Raw genomic sequence first — 18882 nt, 5'->3', positions numbered from 1 at the left:
TGACCATTCGTCCAGAAGCACATTTGTGAGATCAGGCACTGATGTTGGCGGAAAAGGCCTGGCTCACAGCCTGCACTCTAACTCATCCCAAAGGTGATCTATCGGGTTGAGGCCAGTGAAGTTGTGCCACACCAAACTAGCTCAATGTCTTTATAGACCTTGCTTTGTACACTGCTCCAAATCATTTGGTGGAGGAGGGGGGATTATAGTGTGGCGTTGGGCTTGGCCCCTTAGTTCCAGTGAAGGGAACTTTTAGGGTCAGCATACTAAGACATTTTGGACAATTTCATGCCTCCAATTTTGTGTGAACAGTTTGGGGATAGCCCCTTCGTGTTCCAACATGTCTGCACACCAGTGCACAAAGGGTCCATAAAGGCATGGATGAGAGAGTTTGGGGTGGAGGAACTTGACTGGCCTGCAAAGAGTCCTGACCTCAACCTGATAGAACACCTTTGGGATGAAAAAGCGCGGAGAGAGCCCAGCCTTCTTGTAGAACATCAGTGCCTGATCTCACAGATGCGCTTCTGGAAGAATGGTCAAACATTCCCATAGACTCCTAAACCTTGTGGACAGCCTTCCCAGAAGAGTTGAAGTTGCCAAGAGTGGGCCAACTCAATATTGAACCCTACGGACTAAGATTGGGATCTCATTAAAGTTCATGTGAGTGTGAAGGCAGGCATCCCAATACTTTTGGTAATATATGTGACTCTCTGCCTGGCCTGACAATAAAACCCATGGACATGGCCATGAATCCAAAAACCGTGCCTGGGATCAGCTATGATCACATACACATTGTGTGGGAAGTAGATCGGTCCTCACACAATCTCCAGCTTTTAGTAGGGCTTTTCCAGACATAAGGAAGTGATTTGGGTGAAATAAAAGCATTACTTACAGGATGTATGCTATGACGCCAATCGACCAGCAATCCACCGCTTTACTGTACGGCTTCTGAGCTAAAACCCTCAGGAGCTGAAAGAAAAGATGCATATACACGTTTAAAACCAATTACCAAAGCTGGCCATACATGGCTTGATTTTCTCTCATTCAGCCCCATCAATCTATTCCCACATCCACACAATCATCATGGATGGAGGGATCTCCACTGCCGGCTATTGTATTCAGGCAGGTGGCACCCGTGGCTGCCTGAGTATCAGAACAGTCACTGCATCTGATAGGACTAAGTGAATGTTCAGCCGATAATCTTCCACCCAGCTCAGGTCCGGTTCACACCAGGAATTGCACAGGAACGAGTTTTGTGTTCCTGTGCGATTCACGTGCAGTTCTGTGCAATGCTAATGAGCTGAAATCGCACCAAAAGTAATGCATGCACTACTTTTATTAGTGATAACGGTTCTGGTGACAATTATAAAGGGATTTCCAATTTGTGATGCCTTCAGGGCAGGAGGGGAAAGGAAATCACAAGATGGAACACAGATGGGAAAAAGAAAACCAACGTGGATTTAACCCTTTCTACTCGATCCAAAACTAAAGAAAATGTCGAGTTTAGCCATACTTTGAACAAGGTGATAATGTCTAGAGTAGACTAGAACTTTTTACACCAATGCTGCTGGGTACTCAGTGGAGGTAAACACACATGCATTACCTTCTATTTAAAGCAGTATTAGCCCAGGTTCACACTGAGCTGTGGGAATGAAGGCGTGCGAGTTAAGCTGAACTCGCACGATTTCACTCCTGCATGTCAGTCCCGATTTCGGCCGCTACTTCAGAGACATCTGTGTAGGTTTCTGCACATATGTTAATGTAAATCGCAGCCCAAAATTGCAAAAAGTAGTACAGAAACTATTTTTTGAAAATCGGTGCGGTGCCGCAAAAGCAGCATCGCACCGATTGGGAAAGTGCGATTGCTGGCAATTGCCGCCCATTTGACATGTCAAAACGCACTAGTGTGAACTAGGGCTTAAACCCAAAAAATGATACAGCCATACCCCTCCCGGTCGGGTCACCTGCAACATCGTCTATTTAGCATTACGACGGCTTTAGCCGTTCGTCGCCTGCCTCCTCCCTGGTAGCCAATAGGAACGCTTCTCCTCTCGCCTAATTGGGTGACGGGTCTCAGGACCCACTTCCGGATTGGCTGGGAGGAGAACCAGGACGACAATAGCTAATATTAATTCGCCATTGTCACACAACTGGGTGGGCTCTGTGCCCCGAGCCCACCCTTTTTTGAAGCCTATTAGAACCTCTGTGCTTCTAAAAATAAACCCCCATTGCAATCCATGCGTCCAGCGACCCGCATGTAGATTAAGAGCCAGGTGCATGGATTGGGGGGGGGGGGGGGGGGTGGGTCGCCCCTGCACCCCATATGGATGGGCCGCCACTGAGCTCTGCTGTGCAACTCAAGTGTGTGATGGTAGTTGCTCTCAGATGTGTTATAAGAGCTCTTTAGCGCAAAATGCGTCAGGCCACGTATCTGGGGTTTAGTGCAGATTTGTGGATTATTGTTCAGAGCTTCCAATTTCCTTACAACAGTGTGCAGCCATCCATTTGATTTTTTTTAAGCTTTCACGATTGTGAGCCAGTCCGGTGCCTTTATGTAAGGATTTTGAGTAACTAATAAATTTAGGTCAAACTGCTTGCTAGTGGCTGTAAAGGCTAAAAGATTTTTACCTTAACACATTCTCTGCATTAAAGTAAGAAACCTTTTAGGTGCAGCACCCACCCCTGCGCCTCCCTAAACACTTACTTGAGCAGATCCGCGTCCAGCCCTGTGCACAAGAGCAGCAGAAATGCTCTCTCTCATCTTCCTCATTGAACTCAGAGCAGCGGGAACCATTGGATCCTGCTGCTGTCAAGCAAATCCGAGGAGGGAGCGGGGTTGGGGCCTAGCCACACTGTCAATAGACGTACACAGTGCAGCTCAGGATCGAACCGGCACGAGTATCCCCCTAGCAAGCGGTTTGCATGGGGTGTACTCAGAGGGAGGAGCCAGGTGCGCAGGGGGTGGGACCCCTAAAAGAGGAGGAACGGGGCTGCTCTGTGCAAAACCATTAGACAGAGCAGGTAAGTCTCACATGTTTGATATTTTAGGGGAAAAAAATTAAATTTGAGTTGTGGTTAATTTTGCTTTTTAGTTTACCTGTAATTTTTGAAAAAACATAATGTTATAGAAAAACAAACATCACATTTAGTTTTTACTTTCATAGATGCTAATAATCTATCCACTGCATAGCTACAGAAAAAGTATTACAGTAAAATGGTAAGGCCCCCCCCCCCCAGCACTGGGTGTATAGAATGTAGGGACCGACATCAAGGTTAAAGCCCCAGATTGTCCTTACTACTCTCACCATGAGAACTTCAGACATTAGGAGAGGTTGGCTGATGCATTTCTGCTATTCATAAGTAAATGGTGAAATGTTGTCGGTCACAATGAAATGGAGTTGACCAAGACTGTAAATAATGCAGCTGTGAGGTCAAATGTTCCGTGGCCAATACCAACCAGATGAGTAAAACCACTACCCAAAAACATCTCTACCTACTACCTGAGAAGAGAAGCCAATGGTGGTACACCTAGCACCCCTCTATGACCATCATACTGAGAGCATACTAACCTACATATCCAGGTGTCCCACAGGCCGTGGACATGACACTTCCGGATCCCTCTATCTTGGACAGTCCAAAATCGCTGATCATGATTTTGGAATCTTCATCCAGACTGTAGTACAACAAATTCTCCGGCTGTATGGAGGAAAAGACAATAGAGGAAATCAATTCAGATTATACAATATTACGAGCAATTCCAAGGAGCAAATGACGGAACTGCTAATACAAATCATATTCCTTAATACACAGTGGGAACATTTACAAATGACATACAAAAGGATCCACACATGGAAATGTAAACAGGTAAAAGTAGTAAAATTACACCAACAATTGTTAGAATATTACTTTCAGAAAAATGTCACACAATAGCTTCCTGTTAAAATGAACCTGCACCTTGAAAATACCTGACAAGTAGCTGGTCAACTTTAAAGATAGTACCATAAACACGGAAAACTTGTTCCCACAGCACTCTCCCTCATCCAATACTAGTACTACTAATACTATTAGTTTCTCCTGTGTACTTTTCAATTTGTGCTCTACAGCTAGTCAAAATTTACAGAGGGCTGTGTACCCCCCCCCCCCCCCCACTCTTCACAAAATTGGTTATTCATGTACTGAACACTGCATTGAGGGAAAGCACAGGATTTTTAAGATGTTCCTTCATTTTAGATGTACCGAGGCAGAGTGCAGGTTCACATTAAAGAGCTTTGGTGTCTTTACAGCACTTGCAGACTTTAGCTTTGTATATGCTTTCCATTAGCGTTATTGTTTTTTACTTTCCCACCTAAAGTCTTGCCTTGATTTTCCAAACTTGGGTTTTGTTTTGTTGTAGGTCAGTGATGGCGAACCTTGGCACCCCAGATGTTTTGGAACTACATTTCCCATGATGCTCAAATACACTGCAGAGTGCATGAGAATCATGGGAAATGTAGTTCCAAAACATCTGGGGTGACAAGGTTCGCCATCACTGTTGTAGGTTATGACAAAAAGCTGGTATCTACACCACATGGCCAACAGTTTGACATCTATTAACCACATCTACATGACCTTGTTGGACTTCCCATGCTAAAAACACAGACATGGATATGGAGTTTCCCCTACCACCATTGAGGTTATAACAGCCTCCACTCCTCTAGGAATGCCAACTTAGCATTCGTGAGGTTAGGTACTGATGGTGGATGAAGACCTGGCGTGCAACCCACAGCTCCAGTTCACCCCAAAGGCGTTCGGTAGAGTTGGAGGTCAGAGCTCTGTGTAGGCCACTCGAGTTTTCTCCACACCAAACTCCTAAAACAAATCTTTATGGAACTGACTTTCTGCAGGACACGTTCGAACAGAAAAAGGCCTTCCTCAAACTTGCTACAAGGATGGAAGTGCACAGTCATCTAAGGATCGCTCAAACTAGGACTGTTTTACGTGAACCATGCCAGGGTCCACTTGTCCACCCCCCTCCAGTAGGTCGGCACTCACACTGGATTATAAAGGAAGTGGTCCCAGGAACACTTGGACGTTTTCCCGTGCACACTTCCCTGCTAACCAGAGCAGCAATCCCCCTTTCATTACATAGTTCTCTATGGAGAGAAATGTCCTCTGGTAGAGCTTGCATTCATACCGCAGAAAACCATACTGGATCAGAAGCAAACTGCACCTGGAATCACCTGTTGCAAATGGTCCTGGGTGCGATTTGCTTAACTGGCCACAGTTCAGAGGACTCACACAATCGAACTGGCCAATGGGCTAAACCATGCCTGGGACCAGTTCAGAATGCAGCATACCCCAAGATGTTAGCTACAATTGCTAGAGACACCTTAAAGTCCCGACCTTCTGAAATTGTATACCAGGAGGAGTCACAGGTAACTATTCTGTAGTACATACTCCATCATAAAAAAAACAAAAAACAAAAAAAAAACCCTCGTTTAGAACTCTACTCCAAAAAACGTGTACGAAAAGATCTGTCCAAAAACTAAGTCATACCGTATTTTGGCATTTTTGGAGTTCTAAACCAGGTTTTTTTTTTTGTGATAGAGTATATACCCTAAAACGTTGCTGTGACATTAACAGTAACCTTCAGTGGAAGCACCTGAAATTAAATGGAACTTCACTCAATTTCCAAAGTTTGGTTCATCCTAACGGCCAATCCATAGGTCTGCTATCAATGGATGATAAAAAAAATTTAAATTTTATGTGAAAGTACTTTATTCTTTCCCTGGGACTTCCGGTTGCCGCCTCTTAGGCAAGTGACGTAATCCGCCTATGCTGTTGACTGCTGGCATATCTGGGTCACAGATCCCAGGATTCGTTGGGCATTCTAAGCTTAAGTGCACCGCGCAGTGTCATTACTGTGAATGGGAGGGGCATGTTGGATAGCCAGCTGCACAGAATACCAGAAATGCATAAGAGCAGACCTCAGATCCACATCCGCGATGGCCAATGCCAGCATTCCAGGAGGTGAGAGAAAAAAAAAAGATCTGGCAAGTACATATGTGGACAGTTCTAGAAATGGTTATATTTTTATGACTTGCAGCATTAAATTTGACTAAGATGTTTGATTTCAATTTTTGGTTAGGAGACTGTAGCTCTAATTTTTGAAGAATCTCCCCATTCTGTTGCCATGTGGTGTATATCAAACAGCATTTTATACAGATATGCAAAGGAAACCAACAAGTCACAAACAAAGGATGCATATTTTGTAAAAATATTTGAAAGAACTTGATCAATCACCCAACTAATCAAAGTCAAATGGAGGGTGAAAATGGCTTTCAGTTCATCTAGGTTTTGCCTCCTGGTGTCTTTACACATCTAGTTTACAGCACAAGCCTTCCCTGCAATTGATGGATCTGGGGGAGACCTTGGCGGCTTCTCTGCAGGGATACAAGGCATGGATACTAAATTCTGCTCTGGCACTCGTTAATTGGAACAGTGCTGGGAGCTGGGATCTCCTGTCAGACAAAGCTCAAGAGATACCTAGTCTGTCACAGCCGAGCTGTCTATATTAATGCCTCTAGGATTCACATGAATGAATGAGCGAGTCCTTTCCTCCTCTCTTCTGCTGACATCAACTGAAGTATATTCTCCTCCATCCCCAATAAAGAAGAGGTTTATGTGTAATAAAAACTAATAAAATATATTTATTACACACAAAAGTGAGTACATCCCTCACATTTTTGTAAATATTCTATCTTTTCATGTGACAACACTGAAGAAATGACACTTTGCTACAATGTAAAGTAGTGAGTGTACAGCTTGTATAACAGTGTACATTTTCTGTCCCCTCAAAATAAGTCAACACACAGCCATTAATGTCTAAACTGCTGGCAGCAAAACTAATTAAACCCCTAAGTAAAAATGTCAATATTGGGCCCAAAGTGTCAATATTTTGTGTGGCCACCATTATTTTGCAGCACTGCCTTAACCCTCTTGGGCATGGAGTTCAACAGAGCTTCACAGGTTGCCACTGGAGTCCTCTTCCCCCTCCTCCATGATGACATCACAGAGATGGTGGATGTTAGAGACCTTGCGCTTCTCAACCTTCCATTTGAGGATGTCCCACAGATGTTCAATAGGGTTTAAGTCTGGAGACATGCTTGGCCAGTCCACTGCCTTTATCCTCAGCAAGGAAGTGGTTCGTCTTGTAGGTGTGTTTGGGGTAGTTATGTTGGAATACTGCCCTGTGGCCCAGTCTCTGAAGGGAGGGGATCATGCTCTGTTTCAGTATGTCACAGAACATGTTGGCATTCATGGTTCCCTCAATGAACTGTAGTTCCCCAGTGCCCACAGCACTCATGCAGCCCCAGACCATGACACTCCCACCACCATGTTCAAATGTAGGCAAGACACTTTTCTTTGTACTCCTCACCTGGTTGCCGCCACACAGGCTATGCACCATCTGAACCAAATAAGTTTATCTTGGACTCATCAGAACACAGAACATGGTTCCAGTAATCCATGTCCCTAATCCGTTTGTCTTCAGCAAACTGTTTGTGGGCTTTGAGAATCATCTTTAGAAGAGGCTTCCTTCTGGGAGAATAGCCATGCAGACCAATTTGATGCCGTGTGTGGTGTATGGTCTGAGCACTGACAGGCTGACCCCCCACCCCTTCAACCTTGGCAGCACTCATACATATATTTCCCAAAGACAACCTCTGGATATGACACTGAACACATGCACTCAACTTCTTTGGTAGACCATGGAGAGGCCTGTTCTGAGTGCAACCTGTCCTGTTAAACCTCTGTATGGTCTTGGCCACTGTGCTGCAGCTCAGTTTCAGGGTCTTGGCAATCTTCTTATAGCCTAGGCCCTCTGAGGATCTGAAAAAAACAATGGTTTCTCTACATAGAGTTCTTTGCCATGAGGTGCCATGTTGAACTTCCAGTGACCAGTATGAAAGAGTGAGCGATAAATTTCACACACTTGCTCCCCATTCACACCTGAGACACCAACGAGTCACATGACACCGGGGGGGAAGGAAAATGGCTAATTTGCGAACGCATCCTCATCTCCTAATTGAGGCAACTGGAAGCATCAGATGTTGAATATTTTTCAGCCACTGTAGCTCTTTATTGGAATGAAAATAGATGGCATGGGCAATGGACAGGTAAGCATTGATGGAGACGTACAGCCAAAGCTTGTTTGGCTGCACTTCTGCGGATCACAGGAGTGCAGTTTGTTCTGCACTCCTGTGACCCATTTTCAGCAGCCGACGTCAGAGCCAGTCCGGGTTGGGGAAAGATTGCGACAATCTAGTCGGGATTCTCCCACAACCCTGGATGGGAAACCAGCTCAGCACCAGTTAAGTGCTGAAGACCTGAGCTTTACCACTCCCACCCCCATCCACAGCCCAGCACGCCAGTGAGCGCAAGGGGGCAGAGCAGAGAACTGTGACCGACAGTCACCAGCTCTCTGCTCACGTAGCTCTGAGAAAATATTGATTGGTGGTGTTTAATTGCTTGGTTCTCTGTCTTCAAGCTGGTAGGGGACCGATGCTGCTTCCAACTAAGCATGTATGAGCCTAAGGCCTCACACATGGATATTTTTACAGCAGCGTTTGAGCTTTTGTGGCTTGATCCGACTTTTGGTGCGACTTCTATTCAAATCAATGAGCTCCCATAGAGAACCATCGATTTTGAATAGAGGCAGAGAAACGCGGCTGAAAGATAGTGCTACTAAACGCTCATTGACATCAATGCAAAATGCAGATATAATCAAGTTTTTAACGCAGTTTTTTCCTGGCGTCAGTACTAGCTTTACAGCCTTTTTTTTTTTAAATGTCCGGGTGTTTGAGGCATTAAAAAATAAAAAATATTCTAAGTTCTTCATTTTCTTTACAAAGATCTTTCTTTGACATTATTCTAGCAGTTGCTTTAAAATGGATTGTAAGGCTTTATGTTTTTTCACCTTAATGCATCCTATGCATTAACGTGAAAAAACACCTTGCACTCTACGGCCCCCACGAGCACCCGATTTACTTACCTGAGCCCCGAATCTCTGTGGGCGCGATCCCGTGTCATTCTCCCTATGGCTGATCGGCTCCTCATTGGATATAATCATTGGCTCCCGCTGCTGTCAAACATATCCAGGGACAAGGCATACACTCGGCGGCTATGTACGCCGTGGGTATAACACGGGGGCGCGCCTGCAAGGTACCCCCCCCCCGTGAAAGCTTCCCAAAAAGGGGTTATCTATTGCAGGGAGGAGCCGAGACAGCCGAAATGGGACCCCAGAATAGCAGGTTTGGGGCCACTCTGTGCAAATCGAACTGCACAGTGGAGGCAAGTATGATATGTTTGTTATTTTAAAAAAATATAAAAACTGAACCTTTAGTGTCCCTTTAAGTAACTGGTTACTAATATTTGCCGACTAATTTTCCTTTAACTTTCTGTAAAGTCAAAGTGAGCAAAGGAGTTAAAAGCCTTATTAAAAAAGAAAAGCAATGTTGAGGAGCAAGCAATGGTGACAGTTCCATCTTAAAATGCATATACAGTCTGTTAATAGTTTTCACTGCCAAAGGACTCTTACTTCTGTTCAGCCAGACATGTGATTTACATATCCTTGCTACACTACACTTTCAGCGCCGACAACTTACTACACATTAACTCCCTGCTCACTGGCTACGGCTTATAATGCTGGCTGAATGGAGAAAAAACACTGGAAGCTCCAAAATGGACCCAGTGAATAGAGGAGTCATCCGCCTTGACTGCACCATCTGAAATCACAAGACTAGCTGCACAGACTTTAGTCTCTTTACATTGGAAGGACAAGCTCATCTTTAGGATTCAAATCTGTAGCCAACTGCTTGCCTGGAGTTCAGCTTTAAGGAAAAGAAAAGGCCAATCTCACCTTCAGATCTCGGTGTACAATCCCCATGTCATGCAGATACTTCACAGCGTCCAGGATCTGTTTAATAAGCTGACTAGCGTCTTTTTCCGTGTAGAAGCCTTTCTCTACAATCCTGTCAAACAGTTCCCCACCAGACACCCTGCAACAAGGCAATACCAGGTCATTCATAGCACTCCATAACTGTAGTGTGGCCCAATCAGATAGCATGCATTAATCTTATTATGAAAAATCTTAGCGATGTGCGAGGAACACTTCCAGGTAATAACCTCCAACAGAGATCGCAGTACTTCCCCCGGCAATGCCTTAATTTGTTTTTCTCTCCATAAGGACAGCCATTTTAAATCAGGGATCCTCCAAGGTAATTACTTCCTGGACTGAGATGCCAGTGTCTTGCTGAAAAAAAGGTCCCCCTGCAGATAATGTCCCCCCTGTACTGCACAGGCGCAGCGCTTGCACAGTATGAATGACTACGGAGCTGCCGAAAGTCTCTGAAGATGAACAGCTGATCGTCAGCTCTACATGGCGCCTGCACACTACATTCTGCCCCGAGTCCAGGTTCAAACCCCCACCATCCAAGTGGACAGAGTTAGAATATAAATATGCCGAGCGCAGCGAGGCTGTGCCCGAAGTGCTGTGAGCGAAGCGAGCCCGCGAGGGGCCCTGTTACAGGCGCCATGTACAGCTGATTCACAGGTGTTCAGCTTCGGCTATTTTCGGCGGCTCCATTGTGGTTCCTACTGCGCAAGCGCTTCGCCTGCACAGTACAGGGGGGACATTATCCGCTGGGGGGGACCTTTCTCAGCAAAACACCGGCTTAGAGAGGACACAAGCATAAACAACCTGGTGCATGTGCAGTTCTTAGCCATGGTCCCAAATGTCTGATAAAGATCAGCATCTGCTGCAGCCACTTACCTTACATACTGGCACATTATGACATTACCTTGCAGATTACAAGACAAAAAATAAATAAAAAATGCAGTGGCTTACAGCCACTTTAAAATTGAAATGCTTTTTTTGGCAATAACTACTGACTGCCAGCAGGGGGCATTGGTGCACCACAAACCTACATAATAAAATACATTTTATAGTGTAGTGCAAAGAGCAAGGACTGACAAAAGTGAAGAAAGCCCTGGCAGTCGGGTTTCACATGCCGATTGGCTGTCCTGGGTTACCACACACTACTTTTCGTCACTGCTCTTGGGGTCATGCAATACTTACAGTTGCATTATGAGGTAAAGGTGACTGCGGCTCTCGTAGATGTCCTCCAGCGACACAATATTTGCATGTTTGATCCTTTAAGAAAAAAAACTTTTTTTGTTAAAATCAGTAATGCAACAGATCTTCACAGCAACAAACAGACCAGATCAAATAAGCAACAAGAATTAAATTATGGACAGAAATGTAACACGCCTCTGTGTAAAGGTTCAGATTTGCTAATAAAATGGACCTAGATTCAAAGGTTGTTGGAAAAGAAAATTTAGAAGACTAAAATGTTTAACTTTCCTGGAGCAAATACCGAACCCAGGTTTTCTCCTGTCTGATCATGTGTTTTAAAACTTGGCAATTGGTCATGTGATCTCTGCTGAAGAGTGGATTTAGAGTTTGGATTGTCCTCTTAGCAGTCACATGGCTAAATGCCTAGACCTTATAGTGCCCGCTGTCTATTAAGACGGATGGGTTTCCTGGAGGCTTAAAGCCCAATTCCGGGCAATTAAAAAGAGTTCATGCGGTGGGGCCACACTGTCCGGGTCAACTGCTCGGTGGGGGGAAAGCTGTACACTCACCCGATCCTGTGCTCCACCAGAAAACAGCGCTCCCCCATAATCCAAAGGTGGACTATTCCTAACATTCTCACTCCCCAGAGTAGGTCTATGGGCATGGCGACGTCAGGAACAGGCCACCGCACAAGACCGCGGGGAGGGCTGGAGCAACAGGGACTGGTTTTGCGTTTGGGGAACAGAGAGATCTACTTGCAACGTCCTCCCATCTCCTAGACCAGTGGTTCTCAACTCCTGTCCCCAGAACCCATCAACGGGCCAGGTTTGCAAGATACCTGAATTACATCACAGTATTCTAGTCTGCATTTCCCCTAGCTAATACTTAAAGCGGAGTTCTGCCGTAAAAAAAATAAAAAAATAAAAAATAAGGAAAAAGTCAGCAGCTACAAATACTGCAGCTTAATAATCAGACACTTACCTGTCCCAGGGTCCAGCGATGCATCTCCCCCTCCTCTCTGTGGTGTTCAATTTTTGGATGGAACTCCGCTTTAAAATCTGGCCTGTTAGTGGGTCCTCTGTGCAGGTGTTGAGCATCATTCTAGACCAATGCTCTCCAAAGGGCAGCCCAGGGGCTGGACGAGAACCTATGTTTTTATCCACCCCTTGGGGCAATATTCCCCCTACTGTCAGCATACAGTAGGGTATAGCTCCTACCACTGACACTGACAATGGGGCACCATTCCTCCTACGGACAACAATGATGGGCCATTATTACTCCCACTAATAAATCCCTCTGACGCCAGGACATTTTCTACTTCCACTGGCCGCAGAGCGCCCCCCACTAAAGTTTGAAGGACAAACTTGGTTTAGAGAGTAGAGAGACCCTTGCCCTAGACAAAGACAAGCAGCTAACCTGTGAAACATGGACACAGGCCCACTGCATGGGGAAACTTTGTTGCCCAGATTTGGGCTTTAAAGCCTGGCACAACTCTATACCTGCCGATTGATAAGGCGTAGGCATAGTATGTTGTGATATCAGCAGGTCAGTGATTTCAAATTAAAGCATAATCTGGAAGAATCCTCTAAACTGGTCCAGGCCCCCACAAGTTGCTATGGGGGCGTTTTCATGAAAAGGCATACACTGATTAATGGAGTTTGACCAATTTTCATTTTTTTGTTTTGTTTACAAACTATCCATTTTCATACATTTATGATGGCAAGACTTCTTTAAAGTGGTTGCAAACCCTTATAACACACTTTGGACCTACAGGTAAGCCTAGATTAAGGCTTACCTGTAGGTCTAAGAAATATCTCCTAAACCTACACGGTTTAGGAGATATTTGCCGAAAGACAGGCACCGCTGTCTACGGCGCATGCGCCGTAGACAGCGGCATGCCGCAGTTAACGGCGATATGCCTCGAGTGGCGGCTCCTGTGCGCATGAGTGACGTAATCGCGGCTCCGACGAATGACAGCAGAGCAGCGAGACCCACCAAGAAGATGGAGGCTCCGGACTACAGGGGACAGCGGTGACATCGCTGGCTCCTGTGTCAGGTAAGGGACACATAATGGACTACTATGCGATGCATAGTAGCCCATTATGCTTTACCTTTGCAGGGAATCAGAGAGGAAGTAAACCCTGATGGATTTACTTCCTCTTTAACCTTTTTAAAGAATATCATTTTAGGCCTAAAGATTACATAAAACCCCAAAACAGATTTTCTGAAAGCGAACAGTGCACCCTATAGAATAAAATAGTGGTAGTTCCAATTGTGTGTCACGCAAGATTACCACAAAGGTCTAGGAAATGCAAAATTTCAGTAAAACAAAAAAAAACAAAAAAAAAAAACACAAAATGTGAATTTTAGGGCAAGCACAATAAGTTATCTAAAATTTTGGGAAAAATGAAAAAGACGAGGTACAAGTAAATAGATACCCAACAGGTCAAACCTTAAATTTGCAGGTACCGGCGAAACAAAATTTCAACGCCCAATATTTTCTAAAGGCGATGCTTCATGTCACCAGTTTAGTGTTACTTACGGAGGAGGTCTGGTGTTAGAATTATTGCTCACTCTGGCGTGCACGGCTATCACAATTAACAGTTTTATGGAGCCCTAGACGTATGCGTTTACACTCGTACATGTGTGTATGTGTGGGGAGGGGGTCCTCAACATTTGGAGACAAGAGATTTTATGTGCTTGGGTCGACAGCACAGTGGTGTAGTGGGGTAGCACTCTCGCCTAGCAGTAAAAACGGTCGCTGGTTCGAATCCCAACCACGACTCTACCTGCTGGAGTTTGCATGCTCTCCCTGTGCGGGTTTCCTCCCACACTCCAAAAGACATGCTGGTAGGTTGACTGTCCAAAATTGGCCCCAGTATATGGTAGGGGACCTTGGATTGTGGGCTCCTTGAGGGTAGGGACCAATGTGAGTGTGCGATTTACAGGGATAGAGACAATTGTAGACGCTCAGGTTGAACTGGATGGACTGCTGTTTTCATTCAACCACTGGAGTGTGAGAAAACCCCCTGCTGTCAGGTCTCTACGTTGTAAGGGTCACAGACTGGATAGCATAGCAAAAGGTTGTGAGCTAATGGCTACATACACACTGGTGTCGCAATTATAAAAATTAAAAAAGTTAAAGTTTTGATTGCAGTAACAAAAAAAAAATAATAATTAAGAAGTGTTGAGGGGACCCAAGCTCCTTTTTTACACCTGCAGTGTCCCTACTGAAAAAGATACAAGATTACTGGAAGCAAATGAGGACCTTTATGCACAACGACCGGGCTTCCCAATAGGTGTTCAGCTGAACTCTCAGGATTTCAAAACCAGCCCCCGGTGTGAACCTGGGCTTAATTGTCAAAACTTAATTGAACAAGCTGAAGTTAGACGCGGATTGGTTACTTTACACAGCTGCAACAGATTCTGCCCCAGTTTTAGTAAACGTCTCCCAAAGTGTGTAGGCTGCAGGGCCATATAGTCATTTATGATCTCCTATGTCTAGGGGTACTAAAGCCCCACACACACTGGACCATTAGCCGTGGTGCAGGGGGGGGGGGGCTCCAGTGTTTAGCTGCGGGCAGAGGGCACAAGTGTCCCTTTCAGCTCTGCTACTGGTAGCCTGTCAAAGTATATAAGCAGCTGACAGCTGTTGCAGCGTGACGGTGCTCTTAGCAGTACTAACATCTAAAGTGGTTATAAAGCCTACATTTTTACCTCAATACATTCCTTGCATTGGGGTAAAAAAATGCTTAGGTAGTAGCAACCCACCTCTCCTATACTTGAGTCCTCATTTTATCCAGCACCCTGCCTGTCTGCAGCAGCTCTCTCCCCTTAACTTTCTGGGCCCACAGACCATTGGCTCCCACTGCTGTCTCTCACTCGCTCGTTTACTTTCTGGTATCACAGTCAGTCAATTGGCTCCCACTGCTGTCAAAGCCAGTGATGAGGGAGTGAGGCTGAGCCCCGCTGTCTATCTATAGACACAGGTGGTGCTGCACGGGAGTGAGCCTGCATGAGTGCCCCTACAGGAAGCTGCATGCTGGCAGGGTACCCGAGAAGAGAAGTTCCGGGGGGCACTCTGAAATTCCAGTGCACAAAGCAGTATAAACCTTTCATTTTTATTTTTAATTTACAATTACTTTAGGGTGGTATGTGCCCAGGGACAAATGCCTGCAATGCAGCGTTCTGCCCAGGGAGAGGGTTTGAGCTCTCCAATCAGCAGGGAGCAGGAGCGTTACTTATTTCAGAGCTACAGGTCTGACTCACTAGGGGACACTAGTTAAACCTCTGCAGAGAGACCACTGCTTCCAAACAGAGGGTATCCTTCTCTACAGCAAGCTGGCAGGCTACAAGTTTGTTTTACTCGACAAAAATTAAATTAAAAATTAGGCTTCAAGTTAAATGAGTTACTGCCCAAGGGTGATCATGGCTGCACAGAGGTTTTTTTGTGGTAGACTTATCAACAGGTAAGCTGGGTGCAGAAGACTTAAGGACTGTGAATGGAGCAGAGGATTCTGGGAGGCGAGCCATTATCAACAGATAAGTCACTGTTCTCCGCAAATGTCTCAACAATGAAAGGCACTCTTGTGCAATGCCGCAGTTTTCCCAACAAAAGCCCCTGCATGTCTGAGTCATGCAGCTACACGCGAGCTTTTCTCTGCAGCCCACACACGAGAAAGTTGGTATATATAGATATAGTTGGAGCTCCTGAAAGGCTTCAAGGGGAAAAAAACAAAACAAAAAAAAACCCCCATAACAGTGGGTGAGCTGCAAAGACTAAAGAGTCAGGGTTAAAGCTACATAGGCAGTGGGGTCCCGGCTAGTGGGAGGACGGTACAGGCAGCTGCAACAAGTTCCCAACTGTGGGGGCGTACTGAATTCTATTACATGGCTACGGAATTCTGCCTCATTCTTCTACCTATACAATGGGTTGTGTATTCCCTCCCACAGCAAAAAGCTCCATCGTGAACATACAAAGCGTACCTGGAGGTTAGTAACAAACAAGGTTGAGGGAGGAGATTGGGAAAAGGTACAGGCTGTGCTGGGGATGATTATTGAATTGGTTTATTGTTTAAAAAGGGAAAGTACACTGAGGATAGGTTATGAAAAGTTTACTTTTAAAGCAGAGCTCCATGAAAAAAAACAAAAAAACAAAAAAAAAAAAAACACCCCAAAAAAATAAAAATAAAAAGAGCTACTTAGCCCGGCCGCCGCCGCACACCTTACTCGGCCCGAGTGGTTAGCAGGTGAAAGCGGCCTCACCTCGATTCATTTAACTCCAACATGTTTCCCCCTGTCATTTAGGGTTTAAAAAAATAAAATCAAAAATATTGCTATGTATAATCAGTATTAATATGTTTAAAAAAGGGAAAGTCGTCTCTCGTTCAGTACATATACAGGCTCTGCATCATGGTTGCGCCTTATTAATCTCCCCTAATCTCAATGCTAGACAGGACCTGGCATAATATACTCCATGTAGTCTCTATTGACATGCAACAATCACAATGCTCATCATAGAAAGAAACAATTAGGGAGATTTACTAAAACAGGAGCACAAAAAATCTGATGCAGCTCTGCATAGTAACCAATCAGCTTCCATGTTTTATTCTCATGGCTTAACGTGATAGTAAAAGGTTTATTTTAAAGTGATACTAAAGATTCTTTTTAAAAACATAAAACAAAACCACACACAAACATGTCATTTACCTCCACTGTGCAGTTAGTTTTTCACAGAGTGGCCCCCCAAACATCCTCTTCCGGGGTCCCTTGGCGGCTCTCATGGCTCCTCCCCGCATTAGATAACCCCCTGGAAGAAGCACTCTACGGGGGGGTTACCTTGCAGGCACGCTCCCGAGTCATTCATTCGGCATCCATAGAAGCCGAATGTATGACTCGGCCCCCGCTACCCAGGTCATTTGCTTTGACTGACAACAGCGGGAGCCAACGGCTGTTCTGCTATCAATCCATCCAATCAGGACCGACACACCAGCTTTTGCTGCAGCATTACAGGAGGTTTTTCTCCTCAATGCATAGAATACATTGAGGTGAAAAACTTTGAAGGTTCACAACCCCTTAAAAAACAAAACAAAAAATAAAAAATAAAAAAACACAAACATACACTTTTTAAAGTGATCAAATATCCTCTGTTCTCAACTGCATAAGGAGCTCAGATAGCTAGGGCAAGAGAAACAGCAGCACTCCGGTCTTCCCAGTAAATGGCTACACAGAGGGGGCCCTGTCAGGACAAGTGTTAATTGGAGAAAAAAAGGCCACGTTCCCAGCACAGCCAGAAAAGTGACAAGGCTATGCTCTCCAGCCTAGTGTGATCAGATTTAAAATGAAAGCTGAAGAGGACTGAAGAAACCCCAAAAAGAACAGGATACTTTTTCATACATGGTGCAGCAGGCAAATATCAGGAATATGAAATGTTGGGGTAACGTATTAATATCAATATAGCGTCTTCAGCAACCTCCATCCTTTTGGCAAGTCTTGCAACAAGGTTTTGGAAGGCGTTGGTGGGAATTTATGCCCATCTGGGCAAATGGGCATTTATGAGATCAGGCACTAATGGAGGAAAAGACATGGGCTCATCCGGTGGTCTACAGACCACTCGAATTCTTCCACACAAAACTTATCAAACCTGGTCTATATAGAGCTGATATTGCCCACAGGGGCACAGTCACGCTGGAGCAGAAAAAGGTCTTCAAACGGTTACCATAAAAGTGGAAGTTCGCAATGGTAAAAAAAAAAAAAAAAGGAAGGAGGAAGGAGGAAGAGTAAAATTGCAGTACCCTTCTCTGGAAACACCTGAGCTCAGCAATTCTGGCAGGGGTCCACCTACGTTTGGCCATTAAGTTTAATAGTAAAAATTTTCCAATATGATACTAATTGATGGCACAGTTTACAAACAGCAAACCATATAACCGCTCCGAGTGGATCCAGAGAAGCGACTCTTTCCAGGTACAGACCTATGAAGTCCGGAGGAAGAGAAGGAACAGTGAATACACAGAAGCATATTTGACACATAAGGGTCTTTATTTTGGCTTCACATTAATGAGTGCTGTACTGCAGTGGTGCTCAACCTCAGTCATCAATTACCCCCCAACAGGCCAAGTTTTGGAAACTTCCCTTAGATAAAATAGCTCTTATCAATACCACGTCATTTATATTTATTTAAAGCAGCTGCACAAAGTAAAACCTAAAAACATGGCCCGTCGGGGGGACTTGAGGACTGGGGTTGAGAACCACTGCTCTACCAAACCAGATTTCTTTTTAGAGGTTTTTTTGGTTTTTTATCTCCATAAACACTGTACAAGTAAAAAAAAAAAAAAATATATAAAAAAAAAAAAAAAAATGCATTTTGTACACTAGGACAGCACACATGAGATGATAATAGCAGATGACCAGCTAAGAGGTAGGAAAAGGCCAATCCCTCTAAATCCCCAAAGACTACATAGATCAGTGCATTAGAGAGAATCAGACTTGTTTGGGCCATTACCGCTGCTTTGGCAAATAAGGGATTTCTTAATCAAGCTCAGGTTTAGACAAGAGAAATGCAGAGATTCCGGAGCGGATAACGGGATGGATGGGATCTGGCAAGGGAGGGAGCCGAGGGGAGGGGAGATTACAGGCTGCTTTACGAAAAAGATGTTGCACAGATGTCACTGCTATTCTTAGCATTGTGGATCTGACAATTCTGTCTCTCTCTGGGTACTTATTTTGTGTTGGCCTGAAAATGTAAATTTTTATATATATATATATATATA

At 44.7% G+C, this 18882-nt stretch overlaps 1 protein-coding gene across 1 annotated transcript in view; it reads right to left on the bottom strand.

Annotated features, from left to right (window-relative positions):
* CAMK1 (calcium/calmodulin dependent protein kinase I) overlaps positions 1-18882 on the bottom strand; it is a gene marked incomplete in the record, with an annotated part of 178984 nt that overhangs the window by 24137 nt on the left and 135965 nt on the right. Inside the window, 3 exon segments of the mRNA XM_077451792.1 lie at positions 3570-3696; positions 9899-10037; positions 11117-11191. Of these exon segments, the coding sequence (XP_077307918.1) occupies positions 3570-3696; positions 9899-10037; positions 11117-11191 (341 nt within the window).

Source organism: Lithobates pipiens, unplaced genomic scaffold, assembly GCF_037356315.1.
Source record: "Lithobates pipiens isolate NorthernLeopardFrog02 unplaced genomic scaffold, aLitPip1_a1.2 Scaffold_23, whole genome shotgun sequence".
In the NCBI taxonomy this organism is placed as follows: domain Eukaryota; kingdom Metazoa; phylum Chordata; class Amphibia; order Anura; family Ranidae; genus Lithobates; species Lithobates pipiens.
This window is presented reverse-complemented; position numbering and strand designations above follow the sequence as displayed.